General features: G+C 37.7%; 2 protein-coding genes across 3 annotated transcripts in view; one reads left to right on the forward strand and one right to left on the reverse strand.

The window, feature by feature from the left end:
* The window catches only part of ATG2B (autophagy related 2B), a 42,391-nt gene extending 32,360 nt beyond the window's left edge, over nt 1–10,031 (reverse strand). The window contains exons 1-7 of one of the 2 annotated variants that reach the window (XM_030948849.1): nt 9,443–10,031; nt 5,838–6,000; nt 3,898–4,050; nt 2,812–2,914; nt 1,778–1,940; nt 1,087–1,266; nt 71–167 (exon numbers count right to left, since the gene is read on the reverse strand). In XM_030948849.1, the coding sequence (XP_030804709.1) occupies nt 71–167; nt 1,087–1,266; nt 1,778–1,940; nt 2,812–2,914; nt 3,898–4,050; nt 5,838–6,000; nt 9,443–9,604 (1,021 nt within the window). In that variant the 5' untranslated portion in view covers nt 9,605–10,031. The remainder of the gene's footprint in view (nt 1–70; nt 168–1,086; nt 1,267–1,777; nt 1,941–2,811; nt 2,915–3,897; nt 4,051–5,837; nt 6,001–9,442) is intronic. The other variant, XM_030948847.1, reaches the window with a different exon arrangement.
* Nucleotides 10,032–10,088: 57 nt separating this feature from the next.
* Nucleotides 10,089–13,973, forward strand: GSKIP (GSK3B interacting protein). The gene is made up of 3 exons (XM_030948850.1): nt 10,089–10,247; nt 11,218–11,476; nt 12,095–13,973. The coding sequence occupies exons 2-3, from the start codon at nt 11,219–11,221 to the stop codon at nt 12,254–12,256; spliced, it is 420 nt and encodes a 139-aa protein (XP_030804710.1). The 5' UTR covers nt 10,089–10,247; nt 11,218; the 3' UTR covers nt 12,257–13,973.
* Nucleotides 13,974–13,988: the final 15 nt, after the last annotated feature.

The raw sequence follows: 13,988 nt of genomic DNA on the forward strand, positions 1-13,988 counted from the left end.
CAATTTTTTTTCAACTGAAGGAACATTTTTATCTTGCAAAATTTTTTTTTTTGTTCCTTGTAATACTTGCCTGGTCCAGCAATTGCTGCTACCATGTCCAATAGAAGATGAACCTGCCTTGGTGACAGAAACAGATGTACAGAATCTATTTGTCCATCCACATCCAACTAAAAAGAAAAGGAAAGAATGCTGTCAAGAACACTGAAGGAATTTTTCTTTACATTACTTGAATCAGTTATTTGGATAATAGATTTTTATGGTGGAAAGAATGCAGTCATTACACCAGTATCTTCTATAAAACAACCAGAAACATAATTTTGTGTTTCTTCCAACCTGTAGCTTGGCAGGATAAACGCAGATGTGTCACTATCAGCTCAAAATAAATACACTATCTCATAGCAGAAAAAAAATCAATAATTCCATTAATCTGCTATTTTTTTCTTTAATAATTCCCAAAGCAATAAAAAATAAAGTTAGTTTTACTTATTAATTATAAGATATTCAAGTAAGTACCTTTTGAAACAGACCTTAAAACAATAAAGGTCTTCTGGTTTTGTATATTAATACTTTTAAAATTGGCAGCATTTCTCTATTTCACACCAAGGAAATGTTATTTTACTTTTCAAGGACTCTTAAATAAACAAGAACAGTTAAAGATTGACTAGAAATTGCTGGACATAAAAAAATCCTTCTCTACAGCAGTACAAACTTAATGCTTTCTATAAAATATGGTAGGCTATACAAAACAGGCTAACAGCCAATTTAAAAACTGGAGAGAAGGGGACTGTATTACACAGCTTTACTTATATACTCACTATCATGTCTATTTGTTTTTTTGAACACTTAAATTCAATCTCTCTATAACATACACGAATTCTCATTTAACAGATTTCAGTGAGCCCTGATTCATCTAACTAACATAAAGAAGTCTTTTTACACATATTTATTAGGTTAGAACATAAAGAATCAACATGAAGAGCATGTCAATTCTGTTCCCCTGAGAATATGACACCTTTTTCATATGCACTAGAAAGAAAAAATTACAGAACTACTCATTTAGGTAAACACCAGGAAAGCATGACTAACCTTAGCTCCAGGAAGTACTTCATTTTGTTTTAATGTTAGGCTTAACTCCATTCTACCAATCAGCTTACAGATCTGTACAGGGTCAGAAGGAGTAATTTCTGGCAAGTTTCTTGTTAATTGTGGATGTGGCTCATAAATGATTTTTGGATTCCAGCTAGGTGAAAGCTTTGGTTCAGTTGCCTTAAAAAGTTACAGATAAAGGAATAAGAATGCATCCCCTTTCTTAGGAAAAAATGCAAAACACAAGCATTTCAAATAAGCTTATCACAAAAATAATCACTTTACAAACTATAAATTTGACAAAGGCTTTACAAACATGTACTGATAACTATGAAAAAAAAAGGCACATAGAATTCAAAGCATTAGGCCTTTGGAAGAAGAGCAAGTTTCCACAGAATAGTGAATTGCAGGGATCTTGAATCTCTAGTTCCTAAAGTTGTAACCAGATTCCAGTACAATACATCCTAATTTCTACTCAAATTTCAAATTTCCTCCATTTCTACTCTAGAAATGGACTCTACTAATGTCCATTTCCTTGCCTCTCCTCAAAATCAACAGGAACTGATTATAAAACTTCCCAAACACAGATTTAAGTACAAGTTCAACTCCTGTATCCTTCAGAATTAATCTAATAGTGTAACAATATATTCTTTCATCAATTTACATCCTTATATAATGTATTTATTTTTACCAGCTGTGTAGCTGAACACACTGGGGAGGACTTTGCTGATGCAGGAAACTCATCCCAGAAGAAAGAGACACCTGAGAGCTGCAGTAACTTGTGAGCAAAAGCTGTGGGCTGATGAACATTAATTCCAGAGCACTCGTCTGCAGTTTCATCACAGTACATGGTTCTGGGAGGCAAAAGAAAGGAAATTAAGACAGTGGGTGCATGAAAATTGTTACTTCTCCTTGTGCCTTTTAACCTTTCAGTTTGTACATGGTCTCTCTCTTCATACTTTTGCTGTGCTGTCCACTGTCATGAAATAAAAACCCAATAGTCTCTGAGAATTGGTGAAAATCTTAACTTTTCTATGGGACACCACCAGAAATGTGAACATACCCCAGAGAACACACTAATCTGAAGCTTATAAATGCTTAAGACTAAATATATTTCATTAGCAATCCTTGGTGAGCATCAGTTTTATTCGATGCTGATCTCAATACTTTGCAAGAAAGTATAATTACACTCTCCTATAGGTTGAAAATAATCTACATTAAGAACATGTACAGTATTCATGTTCAAAGTAATTACAGAATTCACATGGGCTCTTTTGAAAGCTCACATAGAACCTAAATTCTTTCAGTGTTTTGGGATTTTTTTTCAGGACTGTACCTTTTTTTTCTAAAAAGATTTAAAGTGTCTTACTCAAAGGGGTTAGTTCCCTTTCTAATTGTACACATGGCCTGACTGGCCAACAATATACACTGGCTGTTGAATGTCTGAGAAATGTTATTCATTAACTGTAGAAGTTGATGAAAATGCATATTGGGAAAAAAAGAACTCTTCTAATTTGATGGTTAAATAACTTTAGCATAAACATGCTAAGTGGAATCTGAGTGAAGACAATGCTCACTAGCATTATAACAGAGGTGCTTAAGAGCAAGTGTCTAACTATATACTAAGAATTGTGTGTATGGGTAAGATGTATTTTACAGGAAATGGCAATAAGTCCCTTAGGGAAAAAAAATCCACATATAAAAAAAAATTTAAAAAAAAATTACCTTTCAACTCTGATTTCAAGCGCAGTTCCACTTTTAGAGTTTTCTGGCACATGTTCTATTCGTAACACAGTATCCAAAAAGGTAACTTTCACTCTTCTTAGAACTTAAAAGAGAAAACAAAAAAATGCAGTGTAGACTATTAAGTCAACTTACTGATTGCTTTTGTAATCATACTAAATGGTTTTTGATTTTAAGCTGTCAATATTTATTTCAGAGGAAATTATCAATTGAGTTTAATAAGGCAACAAGACTTCAAGAGACAATATAAACTCCTATTAAGTGACCAATATGTATATCCATAACATATATATATCCATAACTGCTCTCTAAGGCTAAGACATTTGAGCAAGTGACAGCTCAAACCAAGTTTTCTGGTAGCTCAATGTGGATAATCCTCAAGGAAAGTAACATCTTCACTGTGCACCATACCTGAACTATTAAGCATTGCTGCAGCAGCATGCTGCCTGGGCTGAGTAACTCCATCTCCAGATGGGACTTTAAAAATTTCCCTTAGCTCAGACATTTCTGCACGAAGTTCTCCACCAGATAATGTGGTCATAAGCCCTTAGTTTTGTGCACTTAGAAAAACCACCTCCAACAAAAAAGTTTCTGCAGTACTTCTATCAACATGGTGTGATTATGGAGATTCATACAACACAACAGGTCAGCTATGCACAAATACAGCTGAAGAAACTTCTTCCATTTCTCCTTCAACAATATCACTATTAGCAATTGATGAATACACAGCCATCTCCAAAACTAAGACATGTCATCAATCCCTCAGGCACAGATTCAGCTGGATTTATTCTGGTGAAAACAAACACCAGCTTGCCCTGAGACAGAGTTCAATCTGTCCACTGAGGGAAGTATACAAATACTTTAGGAAGTAAATGGAGCTTTTTTCCCCACTTCAAAATCAAGATCACTTGTCCAACACTCCTCTTTAGATTTTACAAGCAATTCTAACAAGTGAAAATTAGTCGTATAAGTTATGGCAGTTGAGACGCGATTTTGTAAAACTGACACACACAACATAAACCAATCAAATCTCAGATGTCAATTCAAATCTCAATAATTGATTCATACCTGTTTCAATAGTTTCTGCAAATTTCTCAAGTCCTTCAAAAGGCTGGGACCCTTCTCCTTGTTCATCTGTCAATTTTTGGCTAAGACACTCTTTTGCAAGCTGCATACTACTGGTCATAAAACTTGACCAATACATAGGCTCAGAACCAGATGCTGTGGAGTAAAATAAGTCTTAATAAATTAAACATGGACTTCATGAAACCATAAAGACAAAACACAGCAATATATTTGGCACATCCAGAAAAGAGTTTCAACAGCTTAGTAAAAAGTTATACTTAAACCCAAATTTAGTTATAATATCTCATTATAGACTTTACTACTTTAAAATTAATGTAAAAGATTCTGGTATTTGAAAACTCAGTATAAATAAGAAGAAATCAGGTAATCAACAGTGTAATCAATTTTCAGCAGTAGTTTAACTAATTTAAGCAACTAAATAATTTCTGGAATTCTTTTACTATATTGGTATGGTTTTGCAGGCATAACAGGCAAAATGAAGTAAGTCATATTTCTAAGAATTATTTCAAAGTTTCTTATTCTTCTTGAAACATATCCTGCATGGAGAAACACTAAGCAAGGTTTAAAATGTTATCTTAGCACATTAAAACATGTTTTAAATGCCTAACACAGACCTGACATAGTAAATAAAACATAATAAAATCCAAGAGCACAGCATGTATTAAGCTGAACATGTTTTTCATCAGCCAGATTAATTTAATTGACAATGCATTCCTATCAGCTAATGCCAAGGCCATTGTGAGCAAACACTATAAAACTATGGATTAGAAAAGTTAATCAAATTCAACTATCACATTCTAGTACAGGCAGACAAAAATAAAACTAGCTCAAATACAAGCATGTTAAACAGACAAAACATTTCAGTTAAGCATTCAGGTCTGGAAACCTCCACGTGGCTATGGATGTGTGACAAAACCAGCACCATGGGGTTTTTTCTACACTATTTGGTCTATTATAAAGCACTGTACATCACAGAGAACTAACTGGATGTAGGTGAAGAAATAAAGGTTTCCTCCCAACACTACCATTCCTTCAAAGCAATAATCTTACATCAGAAAGTAACATAGCTCAAAATTAATTCCTGTTAAACAACTACAGATGAAATGTAGAGTACATGTAAGCAAGTAATTCACTTAAGATAACTAGCAAAAGATGAGAAATAGGTTTTTTACGCATTTTTTTCTTCTTATGTTTAAAAAATGCTTTCTTCCACCTTCTCTACACTACAAGAAGGAAACCAAATTAAAATTCTTTAGATATTCAAACAATTTTCACAACTAAAAATGAACTATGTGTTCCACAGAATTTATGGAAGCTTGATGACCAGTAAAAATTTATCACCAGGACAATCTAAACTAGATCAGTAACAAGCATGTGGATACAGACAAGCTGGAAGAACTCAGACAACCCTCAGCATTATAATCAAAGTTAGTATGTATTTAGAGTACTCAGAAGTCATTATTTCACACTGCAATGGCAATTAAATTGCATTTTTTGTTCTCTAAACATACAAGAAGATGCATCTTTTAGCCTGAAGTAGACAACAACAGAACCTCCCTAACACCCCCCAAGTCTTACACCGTGATGTTGTCCTGCTGCCACCCAACAGCCAGCTACTAACACTGCCTCACAGAACTGCACAAACACCATCCAAAAACTGCAAAAACTCCTTCCCACACTAGGTCTGAAACACCTTGGAAGACATACAACAGTAGGAAAATTATAAGCATTTAAAATTATTTAAGAGAGCAACAACTAATGGAGTTGACAACCAACTGACAAACACCTGACAGTTTCTTTTTTTATAACTCTCAATCATTAATGTATGGAAGCTAAATGACAATTTAAATAAGGTCAAGAATTGACTAAAGGAAGGGTAAACTTTTGACTCTGAAAAACTAAAATCAAAAAAATAATCCTACCAAGCCTTGGTCTTGGCCTGAAGACCATCTCTAATCCTTTTACTTCTAATGCACAGTTATCCTGCAGCAACGACCCCCACGGGACAGATAAAGAAATTGATTGGATAAATCCATCTGTGACTTCCAGAGGTGCATCAGCAGACTCCAGGATCTCATTAAGACACTAGAAAAAAAGAAAATAAAAATTAAAAATCATAACTTTTTTTAAAATCACATCTATAATTTTGTATCTAACAAATAAAAACACTTTGACACTACTAGAAAATTTATGATACTCAGACAAAAAAATAGACACTTTCAACTATTTCAATTCCATACTACCTAGCTTTCAGAATTGCTCTGTGGTGGCTGTATAGTCTGTATTTTTGTACTATACAAAAAAAAGTCTGCTAACTTACTCTTATAAATATCAGAATGCTAACAAAAGTTAATCTGTTCTTTCTTTGGCAGTACTTGAAGAAAACTGAAAACAGGCTGACAGTAAAAGCACAAAAAGTACTTAGTTTCTATGATAGGAGTATTTCATAGCATGTAATTGCAATGTAAAGTTCATTTTCGATGTGACAGTGGACCCAAACAATCCCCTCTAGCTATGTAACATACTTGCCATTTCTACATCATATTTTTATAGTGGCATTATAAACACTGGTACATTCAAGTCGCCCACAGTATCATACCAGCTCTAACACAGTAATTAAGGATTTTCAAGTTTTCCACAATCCTTCCCACAACAGGGAGAAGACTCCTCTATTGCTCTATGAAGGTTCCATTACATCCATACACATTAAATATATTCTTCACACTTAGACTAATAAAAAAGTGAGTTCCTGCCTGCGCTTTGATTTTAAAATTAAGTTAAAACGTAAGTTCTTAGACAAGAAGTAGTTAGGCTTTCACGAAGCAAATCCCAATCTTATTCACATACCAAATCAAGAGAGTGCAACTTTCCAATGTAAACAAGACCCTACTAAAGACCGTGGTTGTAATAATCGGACATAATCTTCAACTGGCAAGAGAAAGTGTGGTTTTGACCTTGCTGAATTTTGAACAAGGCCATTGATTTTACCTAAGAAAATGCTTAAATTCAACCCCATTATTTTTGAAAAAAATAAGGATTTAAAAGTTCTTTGCCATTTTAATTGTATTTAAAATTATATTCCAACAATATAGAATGATTTTTAAAATATAATTTTCTGAAAAGATATTTTCTTTATTTTTATTCTTATATCTCCAGATGCAACTTTCTCATCACATTAACTTGTTGCTCTCAATAACCTTGCCTTTAGAATTTTGTTTGCCTTGCATGTTCAGCTTTTCTAGTTTCTGTTCCAAAGTCCACTCAGGCAGCAGAAAATTACAAACTTTAAAGAAACAGAACCTGAATAGTCCTACTGGGAAATTATTTAGGAATCATATAATCAACTAAAATTCAGTGATATTTAAATTTTATAAAATAAATTATATAAAAGTTCAAACATACTTGAACTTAACTTTAAGAATTATACATGTGGCAATAGCATAAGATAAGGCAAAAATAATTATTAGAGATGGAAACTGTATTTTAAGATATCACATGTTCTTTTAAATTACTTGAATGAATTTACAAATAATTTGCTATAGCAGGGAGTAAGCTAGCTACCATATTTTGAACAAATCTGACTCAGATGTCTTTTTGCTACCCATGCGCATGGTGAAAAAAGTGAGTGTATTTTAGTATACTGCTTATTATTTTAAAATAGAAATTTACTATCTAAAAGCAAAAAAAACTGAAGCACTCTTGAGCTAAATTGCTTCATAAATAGGCCAGCTGTTCCTAGAAGGAAGTAATTAGAGCATTCCAAGTGAAATGTTAAAACTGAAGCACAGCCTTCACATCAGGATTTGTTTCTACATTGACCAACAGTCCACAAAAGTAGTATTTAATGTATACTAAAATTCAACCACAAACATTATCCATTCCATTTTGATTCTTCTGAACAGCCCACACCCCAAAAGGCATAGGCATTCCATTAATAGCCCCAGGAATTCCTACATATCTCTACAAATAAACACATACAATGTTGGCTAAAGTATCTACAGTGCTGAGATGAATAGAAGTGTCTGCAAAAATGGATGCCATGTAAAAATACAGTCATCCTGGTGATTCATTGAGAACAAGGTTACAATGACTAGGGGGAAAAAAAGAGCTGTAGTACTTCCGTGACATCTGCTTTTGCAATCTGTCATACATGAGAGTCACGTGCAGAGAGCCTCAAACATGTAATTGTTTACAAGCGGAACAGAAAAATGCTGATCCACAAATGGGGAAGATCACCTAAACACTGCAGCATATTCATTTAATCACTGAGTATACGTTATGCACACTTCATTTAGTACCGATCCGTAACTGCTTTGTTACTAAGTAAATATTAAGTGATATTATTTTAAATAATATCACTGGCTCGCAGAGAGAGCTCAATACCCACTAGAGGGCATAACAACTCAATTAAAGCGAGGCAGCCTCACTGCAAGCCTGCCACAGAAAACAAGCGGCAGACACAGCCAGCAAAGAAAAGAAGGAAGCAAACAAGCAAACAACAAAAGAAAGTCCACACTCAAACACTGGTAACATTGAGCGTTTCTACAAGTATCTGTCCCCTACCACTTTCAAACATATTTTCACACTAATAACATTAAAAACCATTACCTGAAAATATCATATCTTCTCAAGTATTCCAATATGTATTCTGCATGGCCTAATACCAGTACATACTGTAATAAAAATGTGGTTTGGAAAACATTAAAGCAAAGGTCCTAGCTCATCATCTATGCTACCCTGGAAGTCAGTGACTGAATCACTGCAGTGCTTAATCTCCTCAAGACAGACGCTCGACTGACAGGTAGAATGCAGTAATGTTGGAAATTAAACCAAGAACCTTTACAAAATATTACAAACACAGTAATCCAAAGGTCTGTCTCTAGAGTAGGCTGGAAATATAAATACCTGCGTAGAGACACGCACATTTAAAAAAAACCATACATGCCAGGACTGGAGTGTGACAAGCCACCTGCTGAAAATCCAGCTAAAATCAGCTTTCTTTTTGTCAACAAGTACTTTCACCACTACAAGACAAGGGGACAATCTTTAGAGAACTACACAGACTAAGCTCAGCATAACACTATCATTAAGAACCAAGATGTCTCCAAGACAAAGACAAAGCATAGATACCACAGGGATTACTTTGTTTTCACCACCTCTAGCAGTCAGTAAACATACTCATTAACTACAGGGATTTCTAGAAGTTTGGGGTACACTAGCTCGTTCTCTTTGAAATATCAGCAGCTATTGCCTTCTTTCAGTTTTTGTTTCTTTTCTCATAACTAAAGATTACACAATCGAAGTGTGGCTAGAAAAATGTATCTGTAACAAATGCCGAGATTTTTTTTTCTTTAGTGCTAGCATATCAGACAACAGTTCCCTGGATTAAATGCTAATTGTGGTTATAACTTTTTGCGTAGAAGAGGCTGGGTATTGAAAATAAAGTGAGTGACAGCCGAGGGCAGAGAATCAGCTGGTCCCTCAGACGCCGCAGGAGCCGAGGGGGTGAAGGGCCAGCATCTCTTACCCACTTATCCAGAGGGACCTGCGTCAAGGAGCCGGTGCCCTGGTAGAGATCCAGGCTGAGCTGCTCCAGGCTGAGCTTCTCCTGCAAGAAGTGGCCCAGGTACCTCTGCAGCAGGTACCTGCAGGCTCTCTTCTTGATGGACTCCGAGAAAGGCCACGGCATGGCGGCTGCACGCCGGGGGCCGCGAGGCCGGGCGGCAGGACGGGGCCGGGTGGAGAGCGGAGGCGCGAAGCAGCTGAGTGGGGCCGCCAAGCCAAGCCTCGCCCCTCGGCGCGGGCTACGGCGGGGGCTCCCCACTACCGGGCGGCACCGCCGCCGCCCCTCACGCTCCGGCGGGGCAGCACTGCCCGCCCTAGGGCGAAGAGGCGCTGACAAGCAGCTCCATCCTCACTCGGACACCGCCGCCATCTTCTCGGACGCGGAGGGGCCGCCGCAGCCGCGCTGCGCGGGGAAGGGGCCGGGGTGCGGCGGGAGGGCAGCCCCTCCCCGTCAGCTCCGCGCCGCCGGCGAGGGCGACCAGGCCGATCGCGGCTGTTCGTCCCTTTCCTCCCGGCGCCCCCCCGCCGATCACCGGCACCGTGACGTGCGGGAAGTGGCGTCGCCGCGCGGAGGAGGCGGGGGCGGAAGCGGCCACGGGAGGGGCGGTGCGGCCGGAAGGCGTCGTGCAGCCGGTGGCGCCGGAGCCGCCTCTCCGGGGAGCGGCCCGGGCAGCAGCGGGGCGGGCGCTGTCCGCTGAGCGGCGCGGCGGGCGCGTCCGGAGCCGTGCGGGGTCGAGCGGCGTGTCCTCGGCTGCCCATCGGCGCTGGTGGGTGCGCTGCGGGGCGTGGCGGGGGTGCGGTCCCTGGGAGCGGGAGGCTGCGCAGCTCGGTATCCCGCTTCCCTGTTGCCTCCAGCGTCTTTTGAATTTGTTTGTATGTCGGCGGTGGGATTTGGCAGGAAGCGGCGGATCCCTTGGAGTGAATGTCCCCTATGTTGCGGATCGGTGATTGCAGCCCCCATTGCCTGCCGGCAGCAGTGCTCAGCTACCGGAGCTCTCGGGGCAGCGTCCCGAGCGAGGCGCTCTCTCTCCCTGCTGCCTCAGGCAGGTTCCACAGGTGTCGGCTGAGGCCTCCTGGGCACGCCGGCAGCCGCGGGGCCACTGCCGGAGCCGCGGCGGTAACCCCGCTGGGGCTGCCCCCTTTGGTACCAGTTGCTCGCAAAGAGCAGCAGCCTGTGTCTCTGAAATGTATCGGCAGTTGTGCGCGAAAGATGAACAAGAGCTTTATTCTTTAGTGACTGTAACAAACAGCTGGCTTTAGTTCCTAAGGTGTCTGATAAGTCATTTAGTTCATAGATTTTTCTAAGTCTTTCTTATATGCACCAGCAGTAGGTTTTTGTTTTCTGCAGCTATTGATTTCGCTTTTTCCAGGCATGCCTTGTCTTCCTCCTACATTCTGCATCAGCAAAGGGCAGAATTAATGAACACTGAATCTTAAGAGTCCTGTACCACAGAATACAAGTTAACTTGCCTGAGAAAAACTAGTCTCAGTGATACTGATACCACTTCTAAATGTTCTTGTAATCTTCTTCAGCACTTGTTCTGAATGTCTTGTGTTTGAGTTCTCTAGATTGTCATTTCATGAGTTATGGAAGTCACTGAGTCTCATAGTTTCCTTTTTTTGGACAATGTTTAAAATACATATACATCTGTTTAAAATATAACTTATGTTTTATAGTGTTATTATCAATTGAGTGCAGTGGTATAATAAGTCTAAAATAAATGTTTTTATATGCAGGATGGAGACTGATTGCAATCCTATGGAGTTGCCCAATAATACAGGGTTTGAAGAGGATTCTGATTATAGAGACTTCGAAGGAACAGACGTGAAAGATATGAGACTAGAAGCCGAAGCTGTTGTAAATGATGTTTTATTTGCTGTCAGCAACATGTTTGTGTCAAAAACCCTTCCCTGTGCAGAGGATGTGGCATATATCAATGTGGAAACCAGGGAAAGGAACAGATACTGTCTGGAGCTCACTGAAGCAGGACTCAGGGTAAGCTAATTTTTGTAATTTCTTAAACTTCTTTGTTTTGAACAATGACCATATTCAAAAGGTGCCTAGAAAAATACTTCACTGACAACCACACATATTCCTCTTGTACTTTTATGAAAGCCTGATCTACAGGTTTTCTTCTAGAAGAGGGAACTTTAGCTAGTTACTTCCAACAAAGCAAGAAGGGAAGTTAATAAAAAAACAGGAATTTATTTAAGACACAAAATGGTGGAGGATAGAATCAGTAATTTGTTACAACTATGTCAATCTTTGGCTTTCTCAGGTACCCAAAGAAGTCAGTAATACAACATCTATACAATTTTTTTTTTGCACCGTTTTTAATTTTTGTACAGACGTGTAGATGTGAGACTTCTTTTCAAATGATGTATTTTACTAACATTCTGAGATTTGGACAAAAGGTATTTGAAATTGTCTTAAATACTGTCTATCCAGTAAGCTCCATAGTAGAAAGAAGAGACTGCGATTTTTAAATTCAATATTTTTTGTTCTTACAAAGCATTGTTCTGTACTACCCTGACTGGCAAAGTTAAATGTTGTGCTACATGTACCAAGGTGATAATCACCACAGAAATTTAACCACCTAATTCTTTGTTGCAGGTAGTAGCTTATGATTTTGATCAGACTGATGATAGACTGCAAACTCCATATCATGAAACTGTCTACTCCTTGTTGGACTCTCTCAGCCCTGCATATCGAGAGGTGTTTGGAAATGCATTACTACAAAGACTAGAAGCTTTGAAGAAAGAAAGTCAGTCATGATTTACCCAGATATGAGGAGGATTTAGTGCCAGAAGGAATTCTTAGTATGAAGCACTGAGATCTTCCTTACAAACATCTTAAGCTTCATTTCTTGGATTAAAATCTACTTCATGTTACTACATTATTATATAACATTTATATGTTATAACAAGTATATTATATAACATTTTGCTACCATGGTTTTGCATATATCTCAGTGTTATTAAAAGCCACTTTGATAAATAGCAGAAAAAATTCTTAATTTTACTTTCTGTTGTAAATGAGCATGTAAGTTGCTCCATACAATGTTCAAAAACCTTGGTCTCTTTTCCAAGTCTTAGTATTCAAAACTAAAAAAATAGAGACTGAATGTTATAGATATAAGTAGTAATTCTTTGTGTGTGTGCTTATTGATAATTTTCATGCCTTCTTTTTAAAATAGAAGGTAACTACTTGCTCTACCCAGTTAGTGAGAAAATTACTAGAAAACTTCTGCAAGGAATTCCTGCTTGATTTGCTATACATAAACCTGAAAGTTGTCAGCTTTGTAGCTAGAAAGATGGTTCTTCAACAGTTGAGCATTGCTTATATAGTGGCAGTATCTGAGTTAAAAGCAAGGCTCAGCATTAATTGATCTGTACTTGTCTATGGCAACCAGCAAGCTCCAAATAATACACGAGATGAACTGCTTATTTATGAATGTATTGTCTGAAACACAAATGATTAAGCACAGAAATAATGGGCTACGCATTTCCTAAAAATGATGTTATCTATGCTATAAATATGTACTGCAACTGTTTGAGAGGCTTGGAAGGCCTGTTTACTATTTTGAATGTGTATTTACATGATGTACAGGATATATTCAAGAGTATTTTTGCTTTACTTTCTATAATACAGTACTTTGGTACTCCCAGTTTTCACATGTTCTCCCTCAATTGTACAGTGTCCTCTCCTAATGAATACTAAAGTAAGCGCTGTAATGTTAATTGCATTGTATTGGTTTGAAACCAAAGGCTGTATTGAAATTTGCTAAGACTAATACAAGCTGGAAGATATAACTTGTATTTTCTACTTAAAAACTGGTACAACTCTCTTTATAAATCTATTGTTCTGCTATAACTTTTCAAGTATTTACTGAATGGTAGACTTTTTAAAAGTTAGAGTTGGGTGGAAATGCTTGTACAGTTGAACTGACATTCTGTGACATTCACACTTTTTGTATTCTTCTATTATTCCTGTATTTATATGTCTTTATTTAAACAATCCTGCCATTATTCTTCTATGATTTTGTGACAAGTACATACAGTAGCTTTTTTGGAGCCACATTTAGGGATTTATTGGTTCTCACAGATTCCAGTGACTTTTGGCTTTTGCCTGCTATGGTTAGTCATATGGATCAGACAAGCCTACCAGAGCTTTTGTAATGACTTTGAGTTAGCAATGTGCAACTATGACAGGACAATTGTAATTAGTGCTTCTGTTTTTGAGAACTTAATTTCATGGTTATTATCTTTTTGGGTTGAAATTTCTGAAACTAGTCCACTGCCCTAGGGTATGCTTCCATGCTCCAAAAATTGTTCATAAGCTCTTTTTCACACACAGGTCTGTGGCACGTGGTTAGTCCTCTGTGAGGAGAATGTACTTCAGCAAATTTATATTTGAATATTTTTCCTTGCAACTGATTTACTTGTTCAATTTCAATGACTAAAGAATTAAATAAATGGACTGGTGCATTGAAGTTTTCTTGTGGGGG

The sequence above is a fragment of the Camarhynchus parvulus genome, chromosome 5 (genome assembly GCF_901933205.1).
Source record: "Camarhynchus parvulus chromosome 5, STF_HiC, whole genome shotgun sequence".
NCBI lineage: Eukaryota > Metazoa > Chordata > Aves > Passeriformes > Thraupidae > Camarhynchus > Camarhynchus parvulus.

Excerpts from the sequence above, each read along its gene's own strand:
- GSKIP (XM_030948850.1), top strand. The coding sequence starts at position 11,219 with ATGGAGACTGATTGCAATCCTATGGAGTTGCCCAATAATACAGGGTTT. Across the intron at positions 11,477-12,094 it reads TCACTGAAGCAGGACTCAGG|GTAGTAGCTTATGATTTTGA; the intron begins GTAAGCTAATTT and ends TCTTTGTTGCAG.